Source organism: Astatotilapia calliptera, chromosome 10 (genome assembly GCF_964374335.1).
Source record: "Astatotilapia calliptera chromosome 10, fAstCal68.1, whole genome shotgun sequence".
Classification (NCBI taxonomy): Eukaryota; Metazoa; Chordata; class Actinopteri; order Cichliformes; family Cichlidae; genus Astatotilapia; species Astatotilapia calliptera.
Window position 1 is genome coordinate 20,302,085 of NC_137431.1, and position 17,492 is coordinate 20,319,576.

At 40.7% G+C, this 17,492-nt stretch overlaps 1 protein-coding gene across 3 annotated transcripts; it reads right to left on the reverse strand.

The window, feature by feature from the left end:
- Nucleotides 1-511: 511 nt before the first annotated feature.
- LOC113030479 (lissencephaly-1 homolog A-like) lies at nt 512-17,488 on the reverse strand. 3 transcript variants are annotated; one of them, XM_026181978.2, is made up of 11 exons: nt 17,307-17,488; nt 7,009-7,304; nt 5,390-5,474; nt 5,223-5,297; nt 4,773-4,979; nt 3,502-3,670; nt 3,088-3,190; nt 2,696-2,924; nt 2,165-2,266; nt 1,921-2,077; nt 512-1,770 (listed from the first exon to the last, which is right to left on the reverse strand). In XM_026181978.2, exons 2-11 carry the CDS (start codon nt 7,038-7,040, stop codon nt 1,697-1,699), a joined length of 1,233 nt encoding a protein of 410 aa, XP_026037763.1. In that variant the 5' UTR covers nt 7,041-7,304; nt 17,307-17,488; the 3' UTR covers nt 512-1,696. The 3 variants fall into 3 exon arrangements, with proteins under 3 accessions (XP_026037763.1, XP_026037764.1, XP_026037765.1); XM_026181979.2 differs by lacking the exon at nt 17,307-17,488 and adding an exon at nt 17,105-17,214; XM_026181980.2 differs by lacking the exon at nt 17,307-17,488 and adding an exon at nt 16,847-17,026.
- Nucleotides 17,489-17,492: the final 4 nt, after the last annotated feature.

A 17,492-nucleotide genomic window follows, 5' to 3' on the forward strand; every position in this document is an offset into this window, starting at 1 on the left:
GAGCCTGATAGTTATACATAAATAATACTGGCTGTCTACAGCTGCAGTTTTTCCTCGACTGACCCATTTCTTTCTTAAGATTTTAGTCTGGCGACCTAAAGTTAGCAGACAGGCTTTAAAATCTAAGCTGACAATGTTTAGTGCTTGCCGATTTACAAGCACCAACTGCTCTCCAAGAGCCAAAATACTTTTCGGATTAAATGACGCGTATGTTACAAATAAAACCAATAGCACAAACAAGTCTCCACACAATTGGTTATTTGTGTTAAATCAATTAAAATCCTATCAAGAAAGCACTTAAACGCCTCTTCAGCACACAGACTACAAAGCTCTTACTTTGACATGCAGACTAGCCCGCTTTTTTTGACTATTAAAAGCAACAAGTGCAGCAGTTGCAGCATCCAATCAGATGCCTTTAATATCAAACGGACTGAATAATGTGCTGAAGCATCCAAACTTGCTCTTTGAGTTCTTGTTCCTCCTCCTCAAAGAAAGCACACACACGGGCAAGTTATATTTACAGAATTTTATTATGTTGCAAACAATGACATCCAGATATATTGATACACAACTTTTACTGTGCGTGTATGTGCATTTGTGAGTGTTTGTGTGTTTGTGTGTGTGTGTAAAGAGAGCAGTGAGACCACAGAAAGCAGAATGAAAACCCTGTGTGAGGGAGCCCTCAGTGGGTTAACAAGGCAGAGATAGCGAGCAAAAAAGAGGGCACTGGGCGATTTCTCCAGGGCGACGTACACACGCGCACAAACCTCAGGAAGAAAAAGGTGAGCCGGCTTATTTTCCTCTGTTAAACACACTTCTCGCTATGGGCTGTGTGCCTGTGCTCTCAGCAGCTTATGGATCATTAAGGTCCTGTGAGTGTCTACTAGAAAGCAAGTTTGTTAAAAGAGATGAAAGCGGCATGAATGAACACAGCGGGTGAGAAACTGCCTCCTCTCTCTCCTCTGACCATCAGAGCAGAGACGCTGGAGAGATTCTCCTGTCGTGACATACAAACACACACGCACACTCACACGACGTAAACACACATGTACATGTGCACTTGCACAAAAAAACAAAACTCATGAGATTCATCTAGGGAGCCGCAGCCTGCTTCAGTTTTTCATCTTCATTGTCAGCGTCGTCTCCTGGACAGGCTCCACTTTTCCCCACCTCCCTCACACTTTCTCCATCACCAACCACACAGTGACAGACCACAACAATGGAGGCATGGAGTAAAACAAAATTAAACTAAACCCCTCCAACAAAGAGGTGCTATTGGTATTCGTGCACTGTTAACCAGAACCCACCTAAACCAGCACACAGATATTTACCCTTTGACCCGACGGGAAGTCATGAGAACGGTATGCAAATTTAAATTTTTTTTGTTGAATTAACCATGCAAGGATACTTCTTATTGGTTTTTTTTTTGAGTGTGTTTATGTGTCAGAGATTGCGTGACATTTATTAAGCGTACCCTACATCCAGAATAATTTACACAAAAGGACAATAGTCATCTTAATAGGGCTGGACCGATGTAGGGGAGGGGGAGGGGGGGGGGAGAGGGCAGCGAGGAGAGGGGAAAGCGGCCTTGGTCTACTATGGTTTGAAGTGCAGAGGGTTGGGGGTGGGCACAAGGAAGAGGGTGCAGGACAGGGTTGGGCTTTAGGGGTGGAGGTTGGGGGTGATTGAGGCAATCTCAGCGGCACTCCCACACTTTGACTGTCTGATCGACACTGCCCGTCACCACGTAGGGAGCAGTCTTGTGGAAATCTGCAAGAGAGGGAAACATCTGCTCAGACACATTCAACAAGTTCACACATCACAGAGTGAGCATCAGCTCCAGCTCAGGTTACAGAGCTTCAAATACAGACAGCTTCATCTTTTGTCATATGTTATTTATTTTTAAAAAGTGCGTCTCACCAAGAGAGGTAACAAAGTGTTCGTGGGCACTCAAGGTCTTCATGCAGCGTTTGTTCTTGTAGTCCCAGATCCTAATGGTCTTGTCATCAGCACAGCTTACTATGAATCTTCCTCCAGGGTGAAACAATATCCCGCGCACCCAGTTGTCATGTCCCACCTGCAGACACAAGACCGATTAGCTACCACACTCCTCACTATTCACCCACTGTGCAGCGACACTGGGACTGACACTTCCGTTACTCACCAGAGTCATGAGGCAGATCCCGATGCTCACATCCCACATCTTGATCGTTTTATCTCTGGAGCCAGAGAGCAGGAAAGGCCCAGGTTTTCCACTCTTCTTATTCTATCACAAAGACAGAGATAGGACGAGGCCATTAGAAACAGTGTTTGGCTGCAGCAAAGATGACAGTGAAGTTTGGTATGTGTAAAGATTCCTTCTAAGATATGAAGAGATCATTTTTCAGCTATGACAACATGATTTAAGGCAGGATTACGCTGCTCTGTGAGTCAGTCTGAGCCTACTGAATGTTTTTGCAGAGTGCTCAAATTGTAAATGAGGGCAATAATTCTACACTATTCACTAGAATAATTATGTAGTAACTCATAAGAGAGGTTGTCTGAATCATTAATTCCTTCTTATTTACAAAACCCTGCTTTACCACACCAAAGTAAAGTGGTTTATTACAGTAACTGCGCTGCTACTGAGGCAGACACTTTCATAGAACCCAATGTACATAAACATCCTCCTGGGTCCTGCAGCTGCCATATTCACCTCTGAGCCTGTAGCTTCTAGGATGGTGGGATGAGCGCTGTCGGGGGCCCAAGCGATGCACTCTACCACATGTTCGTGTTCCCGCAACTCAGCTTTGCACTCCTTTGAGGCAACCACCCAGACGCGCACCGTCTGGTCATTGGAGCAGCTGGCAATCAACGAGCCGTCCTGATTGGGACGCACCATCCTCACCCACTCCCTATGGCCTGTAAATGTCTTCACACAGTACCTACAGAAGAAAGTACAAGGTGATCTACAGAGAGCATGTTCAACTTATCCTAAATGCATTACTACAGAGGGCTAAAACAGCATTGTTGGAATAAAGAATGAAATGTTTAAAGTTAACTTTAAATCTAGTTTAAGACCGTAAAACATGCCTCTGTCTCACTTACCCAGTGGCCACCTCCCACATCTTGATAGTCTTATCTCTGGAGGCAGATACTATATGGTCACCATTTGGCATAATAGCTACAGATGACACATTGTGATCGTGGCCTGTAGGACAAAGTCAAAAGATTAGTTGGTCTGCTCTTAATAAGGCAGATACTTCCCAAATAAGACCATCAATGTGTAAGATCTCTAAAATAAGACTACTTTTCTCCCAAAATGAATGACAAGCCTCAGGCCACAAGGCCCAGATTAAACCAGAACTTTCTGTTGTCTGTTGTGTTAACAAAATTCTCTCTCAGAAATACTCACATATTTAAATATAATTACAGTAAGATTAAAAAAAATACTGTGTAACACAAGTTACGATGGTGTAACTTAAAAGCCTTTGCAGGCGGTGTTTTGTAAATATTTCTTACCATGCATTGTTCGAATGCACTCAAAGCCCTGAAAATCCCAAAGTTTGATGCTCATATCAGCTGAACATGAAGCCAGAAGTTTTCCTGACTGGTCAAAGGAGATGTCCTGCACAGAGTCTGTGTGGCCTTTGAGGGTTCGCTCAAAGTCCCCTGCTTCATAGTCCCACACCTAAAATTACAGATGCAGGCAGTGAGGAACGCCAGTCCACAATGATCAAGAAGAACTTAATATCGAACCTAAAAACACATGCACACAAAAGTGCATGTGTATTTAATCAAAAGTGATTAAATTGGTCATTATTGGACAGAATCATGACACAGGGTTGGGTTACAAAATGTAACAAAAATACTAAAAACAGAAAACATTTCAGCCTAATTAAAAAGTATGCAATTTACTACCACAGTGTCAGTTAAATTCATTAAAACAAGAATGAACTTTGACGTTGGAAAGAAAAAGATTTGCACATTTCCCAGTGCTGTGCTCTGGGAGTGCTCCCTCTGACAACACAAGCATCACCCCATCTCCACATAGATGAGCAGTGACAAAGCAGAAAAAAATAAAACAGCGAAGGAGGGAGGAGGATGAAGGGAGGAGGATGGAGGGGGAAGTGTGCTGAAGCCGAAACGCAGAGGATAAAAAGGGAGAGCAGCCTCAGATCTGCAGTACGGCTTTGATCTAAAGGGTCAGAGCTGCAGAGGATTCGCTGTGCTGCAACAGTCTCCCTGATTTTGCTCATGAAATGCTGCTCAACACAGACACCACTGATTTGAAATTCCTCAGAGAGACATTTTCAAAAGAGTATAACTGACTTCAGATAAGGCATTTCAAAGATGTGAACAAAATGTGATGTGAACAAGAAGGGAAAAAAAAGACAGCAGTAACTTATGACAGACAAATGAATGCATAATGTATCAGAGTGACAGGTAGGACAGGTTCTAGCCCCTCAGTGACCTTGAATTAAATAAGCAGAAGAAGATGGACAAATGTGTGAATGGGCGATACAGCTGTTAATTCTCCACTTTGATATGGTGAAAAAGGAGACGTTCTATTTTTCAGTATGGAAACTACACCTTCACACTGCCCATATCTACAATGTAAAGGCTCTCCTCTAAACTTGTTTTCTCAAACTGTGATAGAAATGTAAGGACTTAACTAACCATAAAATGAATGAACTGCATGCAGGATTTGTAAGCAAGGTTCAAATGCAACTGACTGTATTTACTAATATTTTAACAGTATGCAAATGTTGTCTGGCAATACAGATGCAAACCTTAATGGTAGCATCCTCAGAAGCTGTGACCATGACCGAAAACACGGGGTGGAATATAACACGCGTGACCGGAGCACGGTGCCCACTCAAGGCGTATCTCTCTGGGGGGCGAGGGATCCACTCCTTGGGGTCGCGCTTCTGGCCCACAGACCCTCCGTGTGTCATCTCCTCTTTAGCCTCATTCAATTTTGACTCCAATTCCATCACCTGAAGTAAAGCAAGGAAAAGCAACAGGTTAAGAAATCCAGTGAGACAACACTTATCCCAATAAACAAAAAAAAAAGTTTTCAAATTCATTAATGCAAATAAAACTCGCTTTACCTATAGCTTCTTTGTACAGGGGGCCATGGCTAAACGCAGTTATCACTTTACATATTGCATTGTGCTTGCAAGTTTATTCCGCCATGTTAAAAATGTACAGCTAATCTCAAACGTGTTTTCATTTGTTACCTTCTTCTGTAATCTGATAACCGAGGTCCACTTCTTTTCCAACAGCCCTGCATACTTCTTATCTACTTCTTCATTCTGTGAACCAAGTAAAAGACAACAAATGTTCCCCCTCATTAAAATTACATGTGCAACTTTTTGGTCATTTCTGTGCATCAACCTCGTCATACCATATCTAACTCTGCCTCTTTCTTGAAAGTGGAATACGCCTCCTCGTAGCCATTGGAACGAAGATAGTCAGCTATGGCCCGGTTTCTGACGAAAAAAAAATAAAAAAAAATAAAAAAATTACAACACCACAGTCATTTTTTTTTTGTTTTGTTTAAAGGTTTCATCTCAAGATTTAACCAACTCTTTGGAAATGCAGTTTCTGTGAAACCACTAGAGTCCAAAGCAAATTTCTGCGAGAGGAAAATTAAGTATATTGTATCATATATCACTAACATTTCTAATCTTACGTGACAAACATGAACTGAGGGCAGTTGTGCCAAATCAAACACATGTCAATAAAGTCAAGGTGATGTCGACATTTATTAAGTAGCAAGTCTACCCCAACCGAAATTCTGGTTCTTGAAAGAGGGCAGAGTGCACCCCGTCTTATGATGGGGGCTTTGGGATTCAAGTTTCACAGTTCCCCTCCCCTTAAAAGTTGGGCAGTTTGAGCAAGTGTCAGAGGAAATTCTAACCCTTCATTGAAGAAAACAAAACGTAAGGACCCGATCACTGGGAAACTGTGTTTTGTGCTGCTATGGAAACCAAAGACTTGGCACAGAAAGAGTCCTGAACACCAAGTGTGGATGACACGAAGCCCACAACCCACAAGCACATGGACACGCATAGCGAGCATGCAAATACACACATACAGAGTTATATAAATGATTGTAAGGGCTCTTTTATAAGATGAGGGGTGAATATTTCATGAGTAAGTGAGCTAAATTTAGGCTGCAGCTTTGGGGCTACTTCGAATGTCTGATAAATCCTGTCTGCTATTGCTTTTCAACAGGATTTCCACTGATTTCTTCGTTTCGGGGTTTTTCAGACCTTTATTGCAACAAGACAGCAAAGAGAAGACAGAAAAGCTGGGAGAAAGACCAGTGGGGGACAGAAAACAAACAAACAACAACAAAAAAAAAAAAACCAACAACAACAACAAAACAAACCCCCTGCACAGTAAGTACTCTTGGGCCAGATTCAAACCTGAGCCTCTGTGTTGGTGTTATGGTATATGGGTCGCCCACTTAACTTAATAAGCATAGGGGTTTTTCAGGTTTTTCATGAGTTAAACCAGCCATGATCAAACCTGTTTTTTTTGTTGTTTTTTTTCCCAACGTTCTACATTTTGAAGTCCAATGGTGAGTTAAACTCCTAAAACATGTTTAAAAATATACTTTTTGTATTGTCTGGACTGTGAGATCAGCCAGTCATTCACCACGGAAGAAGGCTGCCCACATTAAACAGCCATCACTTTGTTAAGTTCCTCCTCCTGGCACACCCCACTCATTTATTTGCTCCTGTCATGCGGGGTTATGAAATATTCACCAAGCAGCTAACAAGTGAAGCACCATAAAGCTCACATCTCTTTACACTTCCTACAATACGTTCTTGTAAGGCAGCGTTTTGTATCAGGACTAGAAAATACAAAATTTACAAAAAAAAAAAAGAAAAAAAAAAGGCTCATTTATAGAAAGTGCCCCCCTCCCTCTCCTCAAGTCCTGTCAGTTTACATGTCCATTCTTGTTTGTATGTTTAAGAAGGCTGCATTCCCACACATTTACATCAGGGCACTCACAGTTCATCTCTTTGTCTTTGTGACAGCACCATGGTGGCTGCTGTTCACTCCCTCTCAGGGAGGTGAGGATGAGGTGATGTGGGAGGGGAGGGGGAAGTCTGGCTCGTAAGTGTCTGGTGGTGAGGTGCCCGATCCCTCAGAACTTTCTCCTCCAGGGGTGCAAAGGTGGGGAAAGTAAAGGTGCCGGGCAGAGCAAGATGATCTGGAGATACTGCCGTCACCCAAATGTCAGAATCAGGTTCCACGAGTTCTCCCAAAGGTCCAAATCTGTCTCACTGAACAGATGAGCCCATCACCTGATGAACAGAGGAGAGGGTGAAGAGCAGTGGATTAAACATACATATATGCAGTATTCAGACATACAGAAACATGGGACACATGAATTACAATCTAGAAGAATTCTCCAACAGTAAAGTCAGTGGTAAAAGAATATGAAACTTTTCAACACCACATTTTGGAGCCAACAAACTTTCCAGTATTTTTTTTTAAAGCAGATTTTATTTGTGATTCCAGAATAGGAATGTGAGCAGCTAGATGTTGAAATCCTGCTGTTTGTAGTGGTGCAACGGATCAAAAGTCTCACGGTTCGGATCGGATCAGATCACGTTTTTTTTCATCACAGATTGGATGCCTCCACTCTGCCTCCTGACATCTGACCCACGTTAACACATGGACTGAACAGACACACACCCACAATGGACAACTGTACCCTCAAACACACAATAATAACATGGACTGAACCACCACTCACAACCACTAGCACTTTATATAGCCTCTGTAGAAATTATCCACATATCTCACTTATCTTAACTGCACTACTGTATAGCTCTGTGTAAATAATCATTCTGTACATTCGATAATTTTTAATCCTACAACTGTTTACAACTTGCATAGTTCCCATTTCTGTATAGCTGTATATCTCAGATTTCTGTAAAGTTATTTATTTCATATTCTGTATAGTTTTTCATATTTATATCCTGTTCATAGCTTGTACTCACTACAGCCTGTACATACTTATAGTTATAGAATATTCACAACATACTTCATACCGTGTACATTATAACATACCATAATAGACCCATTTCTGTAATATACTCACATATCTATATTATTGCTAATATATATTGTAATATATCTATATCACTAAAGCACTTCTGGATGGATGCAAACTGCATTTCGTTGCCCTGTACCTGTGCATGTGTAATGACAATAAAGTTTAATTCTATTCTATTCTATCAATTTTCGAATCAGCGAAAAAAAAAAAAAAAAAAAAAAAAGACAACAAAAATTTAAGTCGCCATTTACTTATTTAAGTACTTTTTGCCCATTAAAAAACATTCAACTCAAGACTCATTCCTCGCTGTGATTTAATGAGCGGTCAAGTAACTTTAAACTTTTCCTGCTCATACATGCTTGGAGCGATTTTGTCACTGAAGTGGACGCGCGACGGGATATCATAGCGTGGCTCAAGCACGTTCATCATAGTTTAAACTAGTGCTGTCAGTGTAAATCTCGTTAAGATGACGTTAATGCCATAACTGCATTAACGTGTTAACTAGTTACCGCGGATCGCCCCGTGCGTGGGGCTGCACGGCGTCAATGCGTCAACTAGCGCATTGACTAGTTTAAACCCCCTGTTTTGCACAACAGAATACGGCCTCCCGTCTGCAGCTAAACACCCCAATAGCTTTTGTAATAGCTTTAGCCCGGTCGGACTGGGCAGCAAAGGACTGCTTAAATACCGCAAACTCCTCTGCTCCTCCACTTGGACCGCTAGCGCTGACCATAGCTATCGCTTGACAGACTGATCACGTGCACCATACACATACTTTTTTCTTCTTTTTCGAATCTTCGGATCACGTGCGTGCTGAACTGTGGAGTGGGATCGGTTCGGATTACGGCTCAACCATGATCCGTTGCACCACTACTGGTTTGTTAATCAAATTACTCTAATTTTTCCTGTTATTAAGATGTTCCGATGGCACTGTTCCCTCTCTGTGATGGGGAGTTGAAAACAACAACAACAAAAAAGATAGCTTATAGGTGATAACTGTGTTAATGAATGCTGTTCTGCAGTATTCTGATGTAGAACATGACTGATTGATTATACAAAGCAATGTGTTCTGCACATGCGCGTGGACGTTGACCTACAAAGGTGGAACGCACACACAGTAACAAATGCAATTTGACTTTTACAGAATGCTAATCTTAAAGGTAGGGCTGCTCGATTATGGCAAAAATGATGATCACGATTATTTTCACTGAAATTGAGATCGCGATTATTTGACGATATTTATTTAACCCTTTAAGACCTACTATAGAACCAAGTCCGCCAGAGCTCATATTATTTTTTTTACATGTTGTAGTGCCGTTTGTGGGAGCATTTCAATTTGCTATGCAACTGTTATAGCCCATACTTTAATAATATGTATGCATTAAGTCCATAGTAACTACATTAATTGCAAAAAAGTGCAATAAACTACAAAAAAATTGAAAATCGTTTTTGTTTTTTACATGTATTTCTACTTGGAGAAATTTAAGAGGTTTATCCCTCAAAACTTTAAATACAAAAAAGTTGCAAAAAATAGTTTACAACAACAGGAAATTTATTTTGAGTGTATTCATAGTTTTATTTTGGAGATACACCAATTTTTATATACTGCAGGAAAAACGAAAAAACAATCCTATGATGCAAATTTGCAAAGAAAACAGCATGTGCATCAAAATAAACTATTTCCAGCAGTGCAATTTGAGTTCCAAGCATCCCAGCAACTATTCAGAAAGGTCAAACATGACCAGTATAGGCTTTTAAGGCCTACAAGTAAAAAACTACAATTTCCGCGAAAATGACGTCACTTCCGGTTTCGGCCAGGAAATGGCGGACATACAGTTCGCGCTGACGTCTGTTTCACTGTGGGAAGTGTTACGAACAGCTGATAGGAATGGCAAAGCGTGTTTCTGGAATATTGTGTTTTTGTTCCTGCAAGAGCTTTTTATGCAGTTTTTGCAAAGCTTTATGTGGAAGGAAACTGCGACCGAGGACAAGCTGATGGCATCAGATGTAAGTACAACTCCTCTGGTTTCATATGCAAAACAAATTATTGCGCTAGCTTACACGGTTCCGGTTCTACAGGGATTTAAAAATAGTTACACAACACGGAGCGTGCTGCTCTGACCGGCTTTAAAGGGTTAACAATGACTTTAAAAAATAATATAAAATAGTGTGCAACACCACTGAAGTTTTTTTACCTCTCTTTTCAACCAGCGGCAGTCACTCTCCTCTCCAAATAACTTCTGCTTAGCTTTCCGGGCTTCCCTCGGGTCCTCTTAATCAGCGGTCTCCAACCTTTTTTGCGCCCGACAATATTTTCACGGACCGGCCTTTAAGGTGTCGCGGATAAATGAGGGAGGGGCTAATAATTGGCTCAGTCATTTTTAATGATCGTTGAAAGCCCAGATCGTAATCGTGATTAAAATTCGATTAATTGAGCAGCCCTACTTAAAGGCGCAATTTAGTACAGTGGAACCCCGACTTACGAAATTAATCTGTTCCCGAGGGTCTTTCGTAACTCGAAAATCTTTGTAAGTCGAAGCACCCATTGCGCGTTTTGAGTGAGGCGATGCTGAACGATAGGCTATAGGCTAATTGCTAACTAGAACAACGTCGTTCAAGTGGAACCGCGAAGCGCAAGTACGGAAGCCAAGGGGTTGTCACATGATTTGGAAGGCATTGTAGGCTCAGCCAATCAGAGCCAGCAGATTTCATTACTCGGGCATTTTGCCGTAACATGGGCAGAAATACTGTCGTTCAGTGCCTTCGTAACTTGAATTTTTCGTGAAACGGGGTATTCGTAAGTTGGGGTTCCACTGTATAACTTTTTTCCTTTTGGACCACTTGATTTACTAGTCTTTTAAACAACTGGTTCAATGCATGCAGTTTTTATGTCCCGATAACCACAGAAATGATTTTTGGTATTCATTTATCTTTATTTTACCTGGAAGTCCCACTGAAATTATATCTCTTTGACATGACCAAGGTAACAGCCATACAAACTCAAAATACAATAAAATCAAATATAATGTAAAATGCGAGAGAGTATAGGATATACTATATACACTGGTGTGCACATAAGTGGTCCACAGGTGCGCATGGATTAACCCCAGACACTGACAGAGGACCATAAGAGCATGTTGCCCTTGTTTATGTCACAGTCTGCTGCATTGTTCTCGTCCACTTCACCCTTTAGACCGCCTTAAGATAAATGAAAACTGCAAGGTGCCTCACTGGAAACTGTTCATAATAATATTTATATTTTACAGATGAGCATCTGCTTAAAACGGAAGCATTCAACCACTGCAAACATTTAGCCTGTAATATCCTAGAAGGAGCTCCTCTCTCCTGCCTGCAAACATGATGACTGACTGAGATGACAGGACAGAGCAAATGATTTTAGCTGATCTCATCTCTCACCATGGTGTAAAAACAGCGATTTGACCAAACATACCATGCTCCATCTATTACAGAACCAAGACAATCTCTGTTACTTCTGCACCTGCCCGACACTTCTGAACATCACCATTAAGGAGAAAATACTTTAAAAGAACACACAGGCAAAAGTTATTGCAAATAAATAATAATTGAAGAACGGTATAAAATTCACAAACACCTTTTTAAATCTTCTAAGTTATTACACTGAGAGGCAAATGTGTTTAGTTACAAGGTTAGGACAAAAGGAACTCATGCGGGGGCGATTTGTTTGCAACCTTCCATTCTCTTAAATTAAATTTTTTTTTTAAATAAAATAAAATACAAAAATTCTTTTAATGAGTTTTCTACACAAAGATATAAACAAATAAAAAAGGAAAACCATACACACTTATTAGTAGGGGTGCAACGATACACAAAATTCACGGTTCGGTTCGATACTTTGGTGTCACGGTTCGATATTTTTTTCGATACAAAAAAATGTTCATGCCTTTTTAATTTGTCATTTATTAAAATTATAAATATATATTTTAACTCAAAAGTACAGTTTTTAAATTTAACCCTAACCCTTGTGCATGTTTTTTATTTTGACAGCGAATGCGCACCTGCGGACCACTTTTGTGCAGCCCTGGTTATTTAGCTCGTCATATTGCAGCCACAGAAATTCTTTTGTCCATGAAACCATAAAGCTGCACTTTCTTTTTGCCTTATAGTCTGATTTGTCATAACTTCTCCGTTTTGTGGTAAGCTTTTCTTTGGCTGTCACTTCTTCACCCTGACCTGTCTTGTTTGGCTCAGCAGAACTGAAATGCTTTTACACACTCACTCACATAAGCTCAGCGATTCTCTGCGCGATCAACCTCTCACATGTTTAAGCTTGCTGCGGGAGATTTCACTTGTCATGTTTGCATAGTAAGCTAACGATTAATAAGACGATGTCAGAGGAATTGGTGCGCAAATTATCATCACTCACAGATCAGTGCTGTCGCTCTCTATACACAGTTCGCACGATTGCAAAGTGAAAGCAAAAAAACAAGCGCAAATTCAAACGCGATTTCAATATGTCACATATTGACAGTGGCTCACCGATGCCAATGACATAATTACCCAGCTACATTTCTGAAAGAATGCAAAAGCATTGACATATATTTTTCCTTCCTACAATAGCCCGACGGGCAGGGTAGCCCGACTGAAAAAAAATCGCTAGCCCCAGGACGTCAGGCTAGCGATATTGCAAGCCCTGTATCTGATTGAGAAATCATGCATCTTTGGAAAAGAGAGTTTATTACAGAGAAATGTCTCTTTCCAAAATAAAAGCTATACTATCCGCTTCTTCTGGGCTATATTCTCAGCAGCATAAGGAGAATCATGTGCTAACAGCTGTCTAAATGACTCGGCTAAAGTTAGTAGCATGCTTGTTGTTTTTGTCTTTGCACTAGGATGATGTAAATGTGCAGTCATATTCGTTGTGTTCCCACTAGTGCTTTCAGGTTAATCTCGTTGAAATGACTTTAACACCACAACACGGCAAATCTCCGTTAACGAGCTACCGCCAATCGCCCCGTGCATGGGGCTAGACGGCCAACACGTTAACGAGCTAACTGCGCTAACACACTAGTTCCCACCCATGTAATTGAGCATTGCATGGCACATCCAACATACTGTTTTACTTTAGTCCATGACTCGCTTACCTTCAGGGTCATACGTCACATGAAAACCAAAATAATTCCAAACGCCAGATCTGAATGAGGGTGGGGGAGGTGCCCTGCGCTCTTCCTTCTGACTATGCTGTCTGTGTTGAGCGCTCAGTGGATCTGCGCTCGACAGTGCAGCCTAGGCGGAGTAGTCGAACGCAGATTCACTGAGCGCTCAACACAGACAGCAACGTCAGAAGGAAAGTTGATAAAATAAATTACAAATGTTGTATTGTTCGATACATATGCGTACCGAACCGAAAGCACTGTATCGAACGGTTCAATATCGATACGAATATCGTTGCACCCCTACTTATTAGTGTATGAACATAACTGCTTATTTTCTAGTTAGAAACCGGGTGTTGTATCATTTGTAAACATTCACATAATCATTAAGCTATTAGAAACATGTTTATGCAACATTTGTTTATGCAACATTTTTTTAAGACACACCTCTATTTCTACCACTAACTAGCCTCTACGTGTGAATTCATGAAGTTTATGAATGCAGCTTGCTAACCAACTTCAGTAGCACTGGATAATAACTTCATAGTCTCATTCAAATATGTCAACTTATGGCTTGAAGAAACCAGGTGGCTGAAAAAGCACCAACACTGAAGCTTCAAAATGTGTAGTCCAAACTCAGTGGGTGGATACGACCATCTTTTATACCATCTATTATTCTCCCTCACTTTTCCCAAGATCTGGTTCGAGGTATAACAGAATGACCAATGGGTAACTTCATGGTCGCGGGTCCATTTTTTCATACTGTCTGATACACAGAAGTAGCTAGAGAACAATTCAAAGAACCAACCCAATAATTAGTTAAGTGCATTTATGCAATTCTATAATTACAGGATTTAAGATTTTGATTTTTCATGGCTGAGCTTACAATAACAAGGGGGAAAGACAGCGTCCCTTTTCTTCTGTCTTCAAAACACACAGTTCCTACAGTGCAGGATTCTTTTTTTTTTTTTTTTTTTTTACAATTATAGAAAGACGGAACCTTTAAAAAGAAAAGTCAAATTAAACAACCTTGTGATTGTCCATAGGTGTGCAGCCATGGGTCACAGCAGCCAGCAACTGACTGTGGAAGATTTAAAGAATATCTGAGAAATGACACTTCTATATTCTAGATACTTGGTGATTTCTGCAAGCAATTGATTGTGCATTTACATAAAAAGAATATAATCATACTATGATATTGCCCAATGTGATTTAATTGCTCTAAACCTTTATTATTAAACCAATGCCAACGTCTTTAGATGGACAAACAAGCCAACGTGGTGTCATCGGCACATTATCCATGAGGCGATCAGTAGAGTGTACACAGCATACCAAACACTTTCAATTTAGCAGTCAGTGAAAAGGACAGAGATGTCCTCCCATCTTGCTCCCGATGCTCATCGTTATCCACAAAGCTCTTCACGCCTCTCACCAAGAGCTACAAATGTACCCATGAAATACTCTCAAACCGTGAAGGTGAAAGATGACTAAGCCCCCATTAAGACTACAATAACAGGCAGTGATGTCAGCTACGCCTCAGCTCCTCCCGACTCAAATACGCGTTATGTTCAGTTTAACAAGCAACATGCACAGGTGACCCAGACCTTACCGCACTTGTCAAATAATCGCACCGCTATCTAAGCGGTGTAGAAATTCATTACTAATTGTAATGATGCAATCATGAGAATAATTTCACTGAACCTGCTAGGCACTCCTACATTCCCTATCTTCTTATCAACCAAACTACTTTACAATGATAAGGCAAGATTTTACACAGGCTCAAAATAGGACTTTGCAGAAGGAGACTACATACGTGAGCAAGACTAGTCCAAATACAGTTAAGGCCAACGTCTCAGCTGCCCTACTTAAAAGACGTCTATGCATTTCCCTGTTATTTCTCGTCACTTCACACACCAAAATCTATTCTATTTTACAACCAAGTAAATTAATCACCATTTACAAAAAAATTATAACAATGAATGTCTGTGAAGGTTCTCAGTCATCCAGGTCATCGTAGTCAAAGGAGCTTGACAATGAATAATAAAACTCTAAATTCTCTATCCTGGGTAGTTTTGTGTTGGAAGACAACCAAAGCCTCCTTTTTTCAACTTCAAAGTATAGACAGAGGAAAAAAAAAAAAAAAAAAAAAAAAAAACTCTGCACATTATAAAACAGGAAAATAAAATACACTGGATAAGCTGAATCAAAAGCATGACCCTAAAAACTGACTTGGCATGGTTTGTAGACAATTTAAACAATCACATTTTTTTTATTTGTTTGTTTGAAATTTGTTTAAAATAAAGACTTCCAGAAAGGTTTGGGTTCTTCACTTAAGCTATTAGTTATACACCATAATAAAAGAGCCTACAGGCAGAGATTAGAAACAGAACTAATCATGCCTTTTTAACTCCTTGATAAAATGTACAGCCTGTGGGTACACGTGTCTCGACTGAGTTTATGACTAGACAGAGGGGCATATGTTGTTTTGTTATTTAGATAAGACATAATTTCACAATGTTTACATGCAGACCCAATGAAACAAAAAGGTGACAAAAACCAACCAAACCCATTAGTATTTGTTCTGTTCGTGTCAAACTGCTGAGCAATGCCCCTCCTTATGGATGACCTTCAGGCCAAACAAGTCCCTTCTTGCACAGACTAAAGCATATAGCAATGTTTGCTTACTAACCAAACATCATGACAAAGCAATCTGTTTTATTCCACTTGCAAGCCCTGATACTTAAGATTTCCTTAATTATGTCATTTAAGTTTATTCTATTAGTCTAGAACTTCAGCTTAAAAGTTATTCTCACGACCAAAGTGCTGCCAACAGTCACAGCCCATGACATAAAAAATCCAAACTATTTAACAATCTTAAAAATGGTACCAAAAATACCCAAACAACTACAACAAAAACCTGCATATTAATAGATGCAGGCATCTCAAACATATTATAAACAAATCAGAAATGCATGCATAAATGTAGCACTGAATTGAACCTTTACCTTAGTATATAAAATATATTTTCACGCTATAAGATGGACAGTCTAATGAACAAGCACTGGCCTTCGCGTTCCGTGTTATGCAATAGCAACTGGTAGACAAATCAATAATGATTCAATTAGCAAAATTGGGCTTAGAAGACAGTTTTGTGCACAGCTATTTAAATCTGCATAGTATTTTTCCATCAGACTCCACTCTGAATGTAATTCCTAAAATGCAGGTTTAAATATGGAGGAAAACTACCAAATGTCCCAAGACTGCTTCATGTATTACAAATCATAGACGAGTTTTAAAATCTGGATAGGGTGACGTCTTTCTAAGCCTCTGTGGCCACAAGGGCAAAGTTGCAGTACAGCCTCAGCAACGCCCTTTCCAGCTAGCGTTAGCTTAGCACGACAAGTGCACCAAGTCCGCTAATAACCACACGCTGGATTCCTGGATCACCACACCGTCAACATAACAAAATATACAAAGGGCGTCTGTCCACACCAACGAAGAGCTAAAACATCCAGCCGCTTGTTTGACAAAAAATAACTGCTACCCGATATATGTGAAGGCGGAGAGGGTATGAGCCCCAAGTTTGGGATGTTATTGCCAATATTCCCAATACGAGACAACACAAAAGGCTTCAACTTTCAGAATTCAGAACCTTAATTTAGGCGTTTTCCAGCCGCATCAGATCCTTTGCAGCTGACCGTGAGAAATATGACAGCACCCAGGTTAGCTTAGCCGGCTAGCACACCACGTTAGCTCATCCGAACTTCCATAAATAGGCGTAGCTAACGTTAGCTCGATCTACAGGGAGGGTTCACAACAAGCGCCCAGATGCAAGTCATGCATAGTCCGAGAGTCGCGACACTTGCTTTTAAAAATCCCAGTCACACTCGGGGGCGTTGAATAACCTCACCGTGAGACTGTCTCAACGTTCAACCTCCGAGTCGATGATCTTATGCGGGCGAACTTTTGCCACTTAGCTTAGCTCTCGGCCTCTCCGCCATTTTGAGGTTGGAACGGGAAAGCGCAGACACTGCAGGCAATTCGTCGTCAAAATAACAAGTCTCACTAAGTGCCAAAACAAAAATACACATTTGTTACAACTAATAACTTACCATAAGGCAAATCTCATTCTCATATCTTCTTTCCTGGCCCGAGCATGCGACGGAATACCCTGGTTTTGATGTGATAATGGGACTTTTCGCATCACCCGGCACGGACGGCCAGATTTTTCTCCTCTTGGTACCACCGCATTCGCCCGACCCAGCTAACGGTCGCGGTTGGATATCGGGAGCGCGCAC